This window comes from Procambarus clarkii, chromosome 4 (assembly GCF_040958095.1).
Source record: "Procambarus clarkii isolate CNS0578487 chromosome 4, FALCON_Pclarkii_2.0, whole genome shotgun sequence".
Classification (NCBI taxonomy): domain Eukaryota; kingdom Metazoa; phylum Arthropoda; class Malacostraca; order Decapoda; family Cambaridae; genus Procambarus; species Procambarus clarkii.
Window position 1 is genome coordinate 9,672,443 of NC_091153.1, and position 15,199 is coordinate 9,687,641.

Consider the following 15,199-nt stretch of genomic DNA (forward strand, 5'->3'; position numbering starts at 1 on the left):
CAGTGCCAAATCTCATAATGATAATGACTATTATAATGATAATGTTCATTTAGACAAAAGTACATACATACAAAATGAGTTATACACAGAATGTAGGATTTCTAGATAGAGCTAGTACATACTATGCCTAAAGTTACTAATGCGCGCGACATTTTGGGCATATTTGTTTTACTTGGCTAAAGCACAATAAAAGAAAACAAAATTGAAGAAATTTATTTACAAAAATTTCATTCCATATGAGTAATACATAAAAATTACCCAACTCAAATAATCTCATCATAATCTCTCTCTACATATACCTGCCGAGTTTCACGATCCTAGGATAAGCATACCAAAAATTAATACAATAATTAACTTACCTAAAATTTTGGTAAATGAATCACGAGACATCTGGCCGCCTAGTGAATAAATGGGCCGAAACTAAACTATATTGTGCGTCTGTGTGTCGCGAAGACAGATGACTTAGACATAGTATGTTTGTTTCATTTTGTGTATTAATTATTCTTACTAAAACAGTTGTCAGTGTCTGTTTCTTTATTGCATTTTATTTGGTATCGCTCTACTTAATAAAATTAATATTAATAAAATCTGCTTAATAAAATTATATTGTATTAAGTTAAAATATGCACCTCAGCGAAGAAGTTGAATATATATTTATTTCATAATTATTTAAAGTGAACCCTGGATTTCGCGTGCCAGATTAAAGTCATTTACGTGCCAAGTTAGGCAAGCGTGCCATGGGTTGCCCACTCTTGTTCTTTGGATAACGACTGACCTTCCCCAGGACGAAGCTAACTCCCAGGTACCCATTTACTACAAATGTGAACAAAGATATCAGATATATGGCATTTGCCCTAACATGTGCTGTCAAGGATTCGAACTCGAGTTTTATTTTTTTTTTCATGGATATTCCAGCGCGGGCCCTAAACCTCTGGCTGGCCCACTAAGTGTTGCTTGTTTCTGTTTTACTTGGGCGGAGTATGAGTATTTATGACTCGTATGGTCGCTTCAGTAAGATTTTGCCATATGTGTTTAACAACTTCTTCTGCTCTGTTAAATCTCAGTTGAAATCTTAATGGGTTTGTAACTGTGCACTGTGTTAGATTAATGTTCCAGTGGTCTGTCCGGCAAAACTCGAGCTGAATTGGTAGTGAGCCAAAAGATCGATGTTCTCTGATACCTATAATGATATTGTTCTAACACACTATTAAAGCATTTTAATATATATTTATTGTCTTTCTAACTGACGAACTAGACACTAATGACTTTCAATTTTAATTCAAAACTGGTTATTCAACACAATTTTGTATTTTCGTGGTAAAGAAAATTATTCAGTGTTGCAAATCACTGGATAACTCTGTATCTCTGTTTCTTGATGCTTGTAAAGTTTTACAAGTTGAACAGACCAAACATTTTAAAGAATTGCTTAGCAGAAAAGTATGTCCTCTCATCGCTAGATGAGAGGACATACTCATTGATATATTTATGAGTATGAAACGTATAAAATTAATATATATGAATGAGTATCATTTATTTATAAATGAGAGGATATATTTCTTAACAGGTATGAAAATTAGTTGAGAAATGGAGTAATGTTTTCTCTAAAAAATTTTACTAAGAATGAGGTCAAACAAGGTGCAGTCTTTAATCCTATATTGCTTACTATCTATCTTGATCAATTGTTGCAACAGTTTAGAATCAGTAGAGCTGGCTGTTGCATAGACAGAACTAAGGCCAATGTTTTCTGATGTGCTGATGATCTAATTCTACTCGCACCGACCGAAGATTCTATGAAAAAATGACAGAAATATGTAAAAGACAGTGCAGAATACAAACGTAACGTTCAATCCTGTTAATTGTGTAGTAATTAATTTTAACTCGTAGAACTCGTTCTATCTTGATCCCAAACTTATGTGACTAGGCAGAGACACTCCGGTAAAGTATTCTGACAACATCTGGAGCTTATCATATCATCAAAGGCCCACTTGCAAATTATTCGGATGCTATTAAAGACTTGAAAGGTCAATATAAGGGAATTTTGGTCATCTGGATGACTAAAATCAAGAGTAAAGTCATTTATCAGAGACCACCCTCATATCCACACCTACACCTGAAGAAAAACTAAAAACAAATGATGTCCTTTTGTATAGAAGGAATCCAGCAAACTCAATCAACTTTTTTTCGGGAACTCACCTATCACTGATCTCTCCAACTTTCTTATAAATATATATTTATTTGTTAGGAAATCCAACTTAAAAATGATTGATATATGTAACGATGTGGTAGGACAGCAAGATCAAATAAAACAGCTATAGCCCGCAAAGAAAGCCCCAGCTGGATCTTTGGCATTATGAGAGGAACCAATTTCACATAGAAATGGCCCAGTGACAGGCATTTTGAATCCTACTGAAGTCAGATCGATGTTGTAATAGCTGTCTGTTGGCATTGATTTTGAGCATGGATAGCTCCAGAGTTTGATGTGAAGGATGAGTATATTTCAATAATTTCATTATAATATTAGTATATATTAGTTCTCCTTTAAATATCTGTCTCACCGCTTCAATGGTAAATTACATTTCATTTTTCCAACTATTTATCACCTTTCAAATTGTATGCTAAATATTACTGACTTTTTGCCGTAAATGTGTTTAGTCCAGCCATTAATGCAATCATTTAAGTAAGTTCTTACGAATAGTTTCTTATATTGTTTTCGATTCTTATCCAGCATAGTGACTTCGAGTGTCCTCAGTCTTTCTTAAAGTCCAGGAACCAGTTTTGTGACAAACCTCTGAAATTTCTCTTATTTTTCTATTTGAATTTTTTTATGTGTGAATTCCACACATAGATTACATATTCTAGTACTGGTTTAACATAAGCAATTTACAACATCCTTAAAGCGCCAGTGTTCGAGTTTCCTAAGACTACACGAATGTTTGACTGCTTTTTAAACAATGCTGATGATATCATGATATTAAGTGCCTCCAGTCACATGCTAAGGTTATATCCACGTGAGTGTGTGTTTCGAGTTTGATTTAGCACCCTAACATTGTACCGAAAGGTAAAGTTTACTGGGTCACGCTGGTCACTCTTAAAAAATATATAGTAAAATAAATGTTTGTATGGAAAAAAATAGTTATACTAGAAGTTCAGAAATGAAGTGTGGAAAAGCCCTTCTGAATAAAACAATTATATCAGTCTTTGGCAGACCCACTGAGGGGATCCACAGAATTTCGCAATTTGGCAGATACAGACAATTTCAGAACAAAATTTAGATTTAATTAAAACTTTCCAATCACACAAACACAATCATTTAAGATTTTGTGTTTAGCCAGAATCCACTGTTCCTAAATTAGGGTTTCTGCTTTCATAAAAGAAGATAGTGAGCGTGTGATAGTACACTTATCTAAGCTTTATACTGCAACTAAAACTACTCGTTATCAGTTCGGCATTAGTAGCCCTGTCTCCAGACACCACCCTCACCGGTCTCCAGACACCACCCTCACCGGTCTCCAGACACCACCCTCACCGGTCTCCAGACACCACCCTCACCGGTCTCCAGACACCACCCTCACCGGTCTCCACACACCACCCTCACCGGTCTCCACACACCACCCTCACCGGTCTCCACACACCACCCTCACCGGTCTCCACACACCACCCTCACCGGTCTCCACACACCACCCTCACCGGTCTCCACACACCACCCTCACCGGTCTCCACACACCACCCTCACCGGTCTCCACACACCACCCTCACCGGTCTCCACACACCACCCTCACCGGTCTCCACACACCCCTATCTATCTCCCTTCCCCATATTTTCAACCCACCTCTCTCTCCACACCCCACACCATCCCACCTACCACTCAACTCTATACTACTTCCCTCTCCACCCTGCTCTCCATCCTGCTCTCCCCCTCCCTCTCAACACTCCCCCCCATCTACCAATTCTCCCTCATCACTGTAACCAGATAAGTGTTAGGATCCCAGACAATACAAATATACTATCAGAATATGCGTTTTCCATATCAAAATTAAAATTTTCAGTTATTAAAAACAGGTCATAAAAATCTATGGACGAGCTGCTTACAATTTCGTCTCCACCGACTTCGTGGGTGTCGTCATGACTACCCTTAGAGTGGATCAATGGGGACCGACCCCTATTTACCCATGTCTGTGACGTAACATCCTCCCGTCACCCTGCAAAGTTTCACGAGACTGGCCCCAATTGCCTGGCCTCCAATCACGAACAAACATTCATTCTCTTCTTTAAACATAGATAGTTATATCTCTGGCAGACAGTCTTTCCCTGCATGTAAGATTATATAAATATATTTATATCTTTAAACGAGAATGTCTGACTATCCCAGGATAGAGGACAGACCCAAACCCTGTGACGCCTTAAATAGGGGTCGGCCCGCTATTCCCTTCACGAAGTCAGTGGATATAAAATGTGCCTCCCAAAGTTTGTAGGGTTTAGCATTGTTTTATATATTAGAATATTCAGATATAGACTTGCTTAATGTATAATCAGATGACAAATTTGCATTCTGCAATCAACCTTTTGGTTACTGTGATTGATATAGTGTGTGTGTGTGTGTGGGTGTGTGTGTGTGTGTGTGTGTGTGTGTGTGTGTGTGTGTGTGTGTGTGTGTGGGTGGGTGTGTGTGTGGGTGGGTGTAGTGAAAATAGTTACACTTGTCGGGAGAGAACTGGCAGAGGTGTGTGTGATGGGAGACGTGTATGGTGTGAACATTTTTATAGTAACAAAGACAGTGTGCATTGAAGATGGTTGGCGACGGAGTCGGTATGTGTGTAGGGGAAAGAGGGGGAAAAGGGAGAGAGAAAAGAAGGGTGAGTGTGGCGTGAGAATGGGAGGGTGTGTGTATGGGAGGAAGACTTGGGATGATGTGTATGGTCCACCTGTCATATGGTCCAACTGGGCACCGCCAGGAACCCCATTTAGTATATCCATAAGATATAGTGACTGTCTGAGGTTAGAAGCCAGGTACTTGGAGGAAGTTTCATCTAATTTTGCACCGTGATTACTGTAGGGTACGTGCCCAACATGAGCAGATTAGGTATGGTAAGATTAAAATAAGCAGAACGTGTGACGATCTCGTACTGAACCCAATGACCATCCTTGATTTGTCTACAGACTCGACATTCCGAACAAAATGTAAAATTCCCTGCAATATTGTAAAACTTTAAGCATAATATAGGGAAAATAAAAATATTTAATTATACTCATCATAACTTACCCTTACCTAACCAAATAAATTTTAATGGTGTTCAATTTCATGACGTCACTCACGCAGCTGCGATTCAGACCCACCCACAGTCCATCCCACACCCACTTTGACCCAGCCCCTCCCCCCCCCTCCCCCCACTCCCCCCCCCCCCCCCCCCCGAGCTCCCTCACCCACAGCCCAGTTTGCCGCAGCCCTTGAAAGCCCCACCCCCAGCCCCCTCCCAGTCCCCGAGCCCGCCTCTTTCAGCAGCTTCCCCGATAGTTCTCCAGGTGTCCTACCCATTACTCTTCAGGTTTTCTACCCATTTGGTTTTAGCTATTTTTTCTACTATTTTGACTACCACGCTTGATAATGATACAGGTCTATAATTTGGAGGTTCTTCTCAGCTGCCATTGTTACAGATTGGAACTCTGTTTGCCTTTTTCCATATATCTGCTAGGATTCCTGTGCACAAGGATGTCTGGAATATTAATTAGAGTGGAATGCTGAGCTCAGTTGCACTTCTCGCAGCACCCAAGGTGAAATCCATATGCAGACGAGGTCATGATAACGTGGTTGAAGATATAAAGACTAAATCATACACCAGAACATAAATTGTGTTTGTCCTGTTTTCTGGTTCTGCATCTCTGTTTTGGTATGAATGTTTGTTTGCATTCATCATATTTTGCACAAAAGTATGTTGTCTTACTAATCAAGACATTGATGCTCACAATAAAGCAGGATCCTAGAAGTACCTAATTGGTGCCCAACTTATATTTCAAATCTTCTCTGAAGTACCATGAACTAATTCACCCTTTCATCCATTTCAAATAAATATATTTCACAATACTGTACTTTGTTCAGGACTAATGCGGTGGTCTTAATAACTCTCCAGAAATTAATAAACCCTAATTAGACCCAATACCAAGCCAAAAACCACCCGAGTGCTGCTAACTTTGTCTCTCTTTCTCTTTGCCTGTCATCACACACACACGTTGAGCGCCGCTGGTGATGTAGGAGACTGTGGGTGAAATACCGGGGCGAAGGTTATGCCGGGAAGGTTGAGCGTGAGGACACAGCCCAGACCTCACTCAAGAGCCGAGATGGAGGCTCCAGGAAGTCGTCACGAGCCTCAAGGGTCACAAAAGACCCCAACAGTCGTGACCAGCTCATACCACAGGTGAGACTACACCTCCACCACTTATCCTTTCTATTCTTCTAGTACACCACCTTAGAATAGCTATTTTTAATGCAATTTTGTAATTTTTCTATCTCACTGGAAAAGGATAAATGTGTGGTAAGCCCTTTTAATAGACAGAGTGTATCTGCGCTACCTGACTTGTATTTCATCTATCGGGAGTCTCAAGATACTAAATGATACATTATTATGTTGTCATTCATTCTATGATAATGAAGTTTCGATGCAATTATCTCTTATACTTCAGATTTGCTTTTCCTGATCCTAATGCAAGTGAAGAACACTGTTTTTGTACATTGTACATTTTATGAAAAGTTCATTCTAGCCTTAAACTCTCTTACTGTTAGGGATCGCAGGTTGAGGAGTGCAACTGTCATGAGCAGCCCAGAGTAAAGGTAGGTATTCCGACCCCTTAACAAGCTCTTCATCTTCATTATTGTTCATGATTTCGTAACCTGGGAATACGAGGATCTTAATATCAGCAACGTAGAAATGAGTTTTACAGTAGTCAAAATGACTGAATTTATTAATTTTAGGCTCTGTTTTACCTAAAGTAAATTAGGTGGGTCTGTGCTGATGTATTTAACAGAAGATAAAATGATATATGTACATGTGTTCTCTAAGATGTGAAATATTTTTGTGAGAAGGCTTCGTGATCAGCATTATATTATTTGGCTATTCGAATTGTTTATATCAATTAAGTAGTGTTCATAAATTGATAAATGAAAGTACTAGCTACCATAACGTACACTCCAGTGGAAGCCACAAATTAATAAAACTACCTTAGTTAAGAACAAATCCATAAAGGCCGTGATGAGATATCCCTAGATATCTCTTAAGATGTCTGCAGTATACAGGAGCAGAATAACGAACGTATATCTATTTTAAATAAATCAAATTAAATGGAAATCCAGTCTAAATACATTCGGTGTATGGGGACAGTAGGGCATTAAAGTTTCTGTCATCTTGAAAACATGATCATTCTACCCGAGAATGTATGACTGTAAACGAGCAGTGCATTTCAACCAGTAATGTTCAAAATGTCAAGTCCCCCTTGAGTTAACATTGTGGGACCAATACGTAACCCGGCCAAGGATATTTCTCATTTCCAATATTGGTTTCATATGGAAAACTTTGGATATGGACTACATATGATGAATCAACACATATAATAGATTGTTGCCAACAATCATTTGTTTCAATGATTGCACAGAACCATATGTGAATTTCAGGGATGAAATCCTGAAAAGAAGATGTATGTATATCCTCTATTCAGTATATTTTGTATTTAGTATGAATAGAGGATTAAAATACAGATACTATGGTATACTCGCGGAAAATCACATCAATACGTATTTTATATACGTGTATGTATATATATATATATATATATATATATATATATATATATATATATATATATATATATATATATATATATATATATATATATATATATATATATATATATATATATATATATATTTATATTTACCATATCACTGCACCATTGATCGTTGACGATCAATGGTGCAGTGGTCTCGGTACTGTGTACGTTTGGGGATGATCCTGAACGTCATGGGTTCGAATCCTGGTCGGGTCATTTAGAGTTCTTAGTTATCTATAGCTTGCGCGTTCCTGCAGCCTTTCTCACATAAATATGCATATATAAACTACGGAACCTACTCATAGTAGATTTTGTAGTAGAAAGAGAACTTACGGCAGCATTAATAAGGAATTTTAATATAATGATAATTATATTAAATTGATAATTATATCCATATAATTAAAGCTTGTGAGAGCGGCGGGAAGAAAGCTTATGAGAATATAACGAAATATTTACAAGCATGGTGAAGCCTTGGCTGGTGATTTAGGTCTGCAGTGACTATCAAGAGACTGATTCTATTGCTTGTCTATCAGTCGTTATTGATAACCGTATAATGCATAATAACTTGAAATAATTTTGGTGAATTTGGGAAAATATGTTAGAAGTTGCATACATATGCGACCCGAGTCAACGTAGTGGTTGAAGTAGGAACAAGAACTGAGTCTTGAAGTACTTGTTGGGCAGAAAGAGATTCATGGACATTGAAAGTAGTTTAATATGGACGTCGAAATATTCAGGTACACATGAGAGAATCGAGTAAATGGTATAAAATAAGGAAAAACTGTAGAGATTTTTCACCTTGACCTTTCATAAGATAATTCAACGATATAGATGAGAGTATTAATAACTGAAAAAAGGAAATAAAAACTAATTATTATTTTGAAAGTTAAACATACTGAAATGAATGAGCAATGTAATTAAAAGGATTTAAGGTTAATATGTTAACTAATACTTTATCATACTTGTTCATTGTATCTTTGGTCAAGTATATTTTATCCACAAATATTCAGTACATTTTAGATAGAAATAAACAAAATAATAAAATTGATACACTATTAGTTATCAAGACCATAAATGTGTTAAAGCTATGTAAATGAGTTCCAAAGTAATATTGACTTTCTAGCAAAAGTTAGAAGATGCTTGCAACATCTTTCGGCAGAGGTCTGAACAGGTAAGTTTGCTATCAAGACGTCCATTGTAAAGAGCGTGAACAAAATTAACAGAAAATGATAAATACATTGCTACATGCCCAGCTTTTCATATTTATTTTTGAACCAGCAGTGATGTTAACGTTCCCTTATTTCCAGGTTATTCTCCATTTCTCCTTAAAAGTCTCTTTACGTTCACTTGAGCAATCACAGTTCATCTCATAGTCTCTTCCAGATAACAGAAATATATGACATATATATGTAAACATAGTTGGAGATGAGTGACGTTGTTGATTAATGAGACCCACCAGATCGCTGCCTTCCCCCCTACAGGACCAGACTGACTCTTCGTCGATATATCACAGCAAGTGTTCCCTTGTGCCGCCCCCACCCTCGCCTCAGGCAGGTGTATAACCCTTTGTTGACCTCGTGACCTCTTGACACTACCTTCCTCCACTCTGTCTCGTAGGCGAAGATTTTTGGTGCTCTCCTGACCTCCTTAACTTAAAATACAAATTTTTGTCTGCTGATACAAAGCCCATGACATCAGGTTAGTTCTTCCAGGGTGCGACAGGAGACACCGAAAATAACGCCTCTGTTGCATTGTTTTAGCCATTCTTCCCTGACTATATCAGTTATTACATCTCCACCGCCTTGCGTCTCCCATTATAAACCCTCGACTAGTAAACCTGTATTAAACTTGCCTCATCCATACCTGTCCAACGCTTGTCTTCAACGTGTATATCGTTTCCCTCGTCACAGGTGTAATACATGTTCTTCGCATGTCTATATCATCTGTTGTATAACATATTTTTAAATACCTTTATCCCCCTCGTATATGTAAGTTGAACCAGATATGGGCCTGTAGGCCTACTACAGTGTTTTTTCTTCATAATAAATTTGCTACATTATAAGCCAATCTCTCAATATGTATCTCCTTGCTTTTCCTAAAGTGTTATGGCGCTTATTTGCGTCGTAAAGTCTTGAAACACATTATTATTTCGACTTAATTTATGTGATGGGTTGTATATTAAAGTAGGAATACACTAAGGGTTGTGCCATACACTCATGGCACAGTGTATTTATGAAAGGCTCGAAAGTATGTTGTTCAGTGTATGTATGAAAAGGTCGAACATTATGACAGGAGTGCGCCAGGGTTGTGTAATTCACCCAAGGGTGCTCAATATATGTATTAGAGGGATCATGAGGGTTGTCAAGGTAATAATAGATGAGAGGTGTAAAATAATTGTTTGGAAAACATTACGGTGTAACTGGAAAATCTCATGTAAGCTCCGGTATATATATTCTAACATAGACAGATGATGCAGTTCTTTAATCCAAAAAAATAACACAAAAAATATATTGATAGTTCAAAAATAAATTTGTGAATGAAAAAGAAGATTGTATGAAGTGAGCGATACAATTAGGTGACGGAGGGAAAGAAACTTTGCATATGAAACGGAGGTATATGATGTAGAAGTCCTAGAAAAGCTAAATACCCCTGACTTAGTAATTGCCAAAAAATAATGAGTTTTGAAAGAAAAACTGAAAGTTGAACGTCAGAATTGGAATCCCGCCGAACACACAACGAAACTACGACGTTGCTGCAACGTTCGGCCAAGTTTTATTACCTAACAAGTTGTATCAACTAATATAGCAAGTTTGTAACAGCGTTCCAATCCGTCATAAAAACGTTATTACAAGACGTAACAACTTTATTACAAGTTGTAACAGGCGGAAAATAGGAACAGTTACGTTGTGTGTTTGCAGGGTTGGTAATGGTTACATTTTTATTGACGCTGACGTCGTAGTACACAAACTGGAGATATAGAACTACTGTTATGCGTATGTGATGATAATAGCATAAATTAAAGTATACTCACTGGAGGCACATTGTACCTAGTTATGTGAAGAGATGGGTCTCTATTGCTGTGAATGGTCCGCTGGCGGCTGTCGTGGCTTAGAATGTGTGATGTTGTTTACTGTGAAAGATTACCCTATGTTGTGTATTGTGAAATATTACCTTATGTTATGTACTGTGAAAGATTATGTTATGTTGTGTACTGTGAGAAAGATTACGTTACGTTTATACTGTGAAAGATGACGTGTTGCTGTGTCCTGTGAAAGATTACGTGATTCTGTGAACTATGAAAGATTATATTCTGTTTTGCACTGTGAAAGACTGCTTAATGATGCCTATTAAAAAGCTAAATGATGCTGTGCACTGTGATACACTTAGTGATGCTGTACACTGTGAAAGTGTGCATAATATTGTGTACTGTGAAAAACTATTAGATTGGACGAATGTTCTTTAGATTAGGTTTAATTAACTTGTCAATACTGCTGTCTTTTGTATATCTTTCTTGGTTGATGTCCCCCATGGCTGATGCCTCCCTTGCTGATGTCTCTCTGAATCATGCCTTTCTGGCCGATGTCTGGATAAAGTCTCGTTGGCTGTTCTCTGGCTGATGCCTCTCTAGCCGATGCCTCCCTGCCTGGTGTCTCTCAGGTTGATGCCTCCCTGCCTGGAGTCTCTCTGGTTGATGCCTCCCTGCCTGGTGTCTCTCACGGTGATGCCTCCCTGCCTGGTGTCTCTCAGGGTGATGCCTCCCTGGCTGGAGTCTCTCAGGTTGATGCCTCCCTGCCTGAAGTCTCTCTGGCTGATGCATCCCTTTCTGATGCCTCGACCCCCTTCGTCATGAAAGTGGGGAACTTAATGATGATTAGATGAGTTACGAATTAATGTGAATTATAAAACATATAATACATTTAATATCAGTATAACGTTATTTTTACAAGACAGTCATATGAACAAATCCACAAGGGCCGTGACGAGGGTTCGAACCTACATCCAAGAGGATCCCAGACGCTGCCTTAAACGACTGAGCTACGACATGGTTAACGACTGTCATATATTAGAAAATAAATTAAAAAGTCTTTAGTGCCTCTTATGACTGCAATCACTCAGTCAGCTCAAGCACAACAGTGGAAAAAGTGACAAGATATTATACATTTTCCATTACTTACATGGACCGGGGGAGCCGGTCGGCCGAGCGGACAGCACACTGGACTTGTGATCCTGTGGTCCCGGGTTCGATCCCGGGCGCTGGCGAGAAACAATGGGCAGAGTTTCTTTCACCCTATGCCCCTGTTACCTAGCAGTAAAATAGGTACCTGGGTGTTAGTCAGCTGTCACGGGCTGCTTCCTGGGGGTGGAGACCTGGTCGAGGACCAGGCCGCGGGGACACTAAAGCCTCGAAATCATCTCAAGATAACCTTAAGATAACCTACATGTGAGTCTTCCTGACACATGTAGATCAGTCGATTAAGGAAGCGTCTGGGATGCTCTCGGACGTAGGTTCGAATCCTCGTCACGGTCCTTGTGGATTTGTTCATGGGTCTTCCTGGTTATACCATCAGGCGGCGTGGTTTACACACTAGCTCCCTCTTCCCCCTTCACTCTCAGTCTGCTAAACCTGTAAGATGTATGAGACAGCTATTCGCATGCGGACAAAAATGGATTTGAGTTCTTATTTATCCTGCTTCCAGAACTGCGTCATAGTACGGAACCTTCAACATTTTTCTTCTGTACTCAGGTTTCAGCACTCATTGACGACTGTGAAACATCAACACCTCTTTTCAACTATCTGGCAGTGTCATCCTTTGACAACTGTTAAGCACCAACATATTTTGACAATTGTCAAGCACCAACATTCCTTGACAACTGTCAAGTACCAACACCCTTTGACAACTGTCAAGCACCAACTTTCCTTGAGAGCTATAAACCATCAAAATCTCTTGACAAATGTCAAGCACCAACATCCCTTAACAAATGTCAAGCACCAACATTCCTTGACAAATGCCAAGCACCGACATTCCTTGACAACTGTCAATCACTAACACTATTGACAGCTATCAAGCACCAACATATATTGACAATTGTCAGGCACCTCTTGACAACTGTCAGTCATCCCTTGACAACGTCAGTCAACAACATCTTTTAATTTAAAACTGATAACTTTCATGATGTCTCAGTAGGCCAACCATACTTGTGAAATCCTTTTCTTACTATCACTATTATTGCTCTGGCTGTCAGGTTTAAGGTGTATGTTCCCTTACTTGGTCGACGGTTTAGTATTAATGTGTAAACAAGTTTTAGGTGGTCGCGTCTTTCATTATCTTAACGTTGAAATGTGTCCTCAAGTTCTCTATCTTACCATGATATATCATAGTATATCCTGAGAAAGTCTACTAGAGCAATAAGGTGAATACGAACCTACGACTTTAGACATAAACAAGTCACAGTGGTTTAGTGGTAGAGTATGCGGCTTGGCAATGCATAAGTCGTAGGTTCCCGCCCACCTCATTGCCTTAGTGGATTTTCACATTGATATTTATCAGGTTAATGGGATTTCTGTGTGTTTCTTTATAGTGTATAATTTTCACCCTGGGTTTCTGTATAATGGATTGTTTTCTACCTATATTGCAAAGCATATGGCTAATATAACCCTCACTTTGTATTCTGTCATCTGAAAAGTATTGATAGGTTGTTTGTATATATATAATGTATATGGAAGTGGGATTTTGAGATAAGGATTGTGTCTTAAACGAATATTGAATTAAAATAAATTATAAAACCAGTCTTGAAATACACCACTGTAGTTAGATGAACGACTTTATCATCCTCCACAGCCGGAGGTGGGCAATATTCGTGTCCTGTACTGACGTTAATGAACGAAATTCGTATTCTGTACTTCTTGAGTGATATTCGTGTCATACAATGCTGTCAGACATTAGTGATATTCGTGTCCTGGACGATACTGGTTTCCTGTACCGCCGTCAGTGGACGATATTCGTGCCCTGTACTCACGTCGGTGGACGATATTCGTGCCCTGTACTCACGTCAGTGGACGATATTCGTGTCCTGTAATCACGTCAGAGGACGATATTCGTGCCCTGTACTACCTTCATTGGACGATAATTGTGTACATATTCTACCATCATTGTCGGAAAATCGAGTTTTGTAGTGTGTGATATTCAATGCTATACCTCCCTTAAACAAATATATTCCTGCTCTGCCCTCAGTGTAGTATAATAGTATAGTATAGTGAATATAGTAATCAGCGAACGATTTTCGATTCTTCTACTACTGTCAGTGAACGATATTCGTGTTCTGTACTCCTCATATATGACGATATTCCTATGTTTTTGTAAAGACACGTCGAGGTAGAACGTCAGTGTTGACGGTCAGACAAATATTGATTGCTGTTTCTTGTAGATATGATAACGTCGGATGATTGATTCCGTTGCTGTTGTTGCAAGATATACGTTTTTATATGGTTGTGGATATCGATGTAATTTAAAGTGAATTTGTTGATCGGATGTGAATTTTTTTTTTTTTTTGATGGACTGGAGATATTTACCCAATATTGTCTACTTGTTCGTGTGCCTAGTTGGAGGCCTCTTAATATGTGTTCAATGTTGAATATCACTTTAGTATGATTGATGCCTGTTTGAAGATTGTTCTGGCACTGTAATGTGGGGAAACAGTCTAGGAGATAATGATCTATTGCCTCTGAGAAGTGGCAGTGAATGCTATTTGGATGTTTCTTTGTCCTGTATTTATAGTTGAGCGTTGTTAGTTCGGTGTGTACCATCAGTAGTCTGATCATTGTTGTATCTTCTCTCTTTATGTGCTTTGTGTGTTCCCACGCTCCCCGGGTTTTCTTCATAGCTCATATTATGTTAGGAAATATAATGTTTTCCATTTGTCTACAATTTTTTTGTTATAATTTATATTGTTTGAAGTGTGATATGTTATAGCATATATTGTACTAATTCTAATTCCTAGTAAATTCACTTAGGAGTATGCCACATTGTGCTTGCATCTATGTCTTATCTTTTCCAGTTGTATTAGGGGAGAAATTTAAAGCAGCAGTATAATAGCTCTTTGCATCTTTTCGAACGGTGTGTGATGGCTTGGCTATTCGTGTCATTGTAAATTATGAATTCAACAACTTTAGTGGGGTTATTATTGTTTGGGATTGGCATAGAGCATGAAATTCAGCTGTCAAGGATTATCTCTGCCTGAAATGATAAAGAGGATTCATAATCACTGCTGATAAATGGTTTGTTATTGTTCCGTTTGCGGGATACGTCTGTTCGAGTTGCTGTTATGTAAAAGATTTCCATCGTGGAAGTGAAGGTTGATAGTATTATTGAATATAGGTTTATGT

The 15,199-nt window shown here is 38.6% G+C and overlaps 1 protein-coding gene across 8 annotated transcripts in view; it reads left to right on the top strand.

Annotated features, from left to right (window-relative positions):
- LOC123751257 (uncharacterized) overlaps nucleotides 1-15,199 on the top strand; it is a 268,667-nt gene that overhangs the window by 237,188 nt on the left and 16,280 nt on the right. For 6 of the 8 annotated variants that reach the window (XM_069332835.1, XM_069332852.1, XM_069332857.1 and 3 more), the window contains exons 6-7: nucleotides 6,248-6,410; nucleotides 6,776-6,823. In XM_069332835.1, the coding sequence (XP_069188936.1) occupies nucleotides 6,248-6,410; nucleotides 6,776-6,823 (211 nt within the window). The remainder of the gene's footprint in view (nucleotides 1-6,247; nucleotides 6,411-6,775; nucleotides 6,824-15,199) is intronic. The other 2 variants (XM_045733353.2, XM_045733368.2) reach the window with 1 other exon arrangement.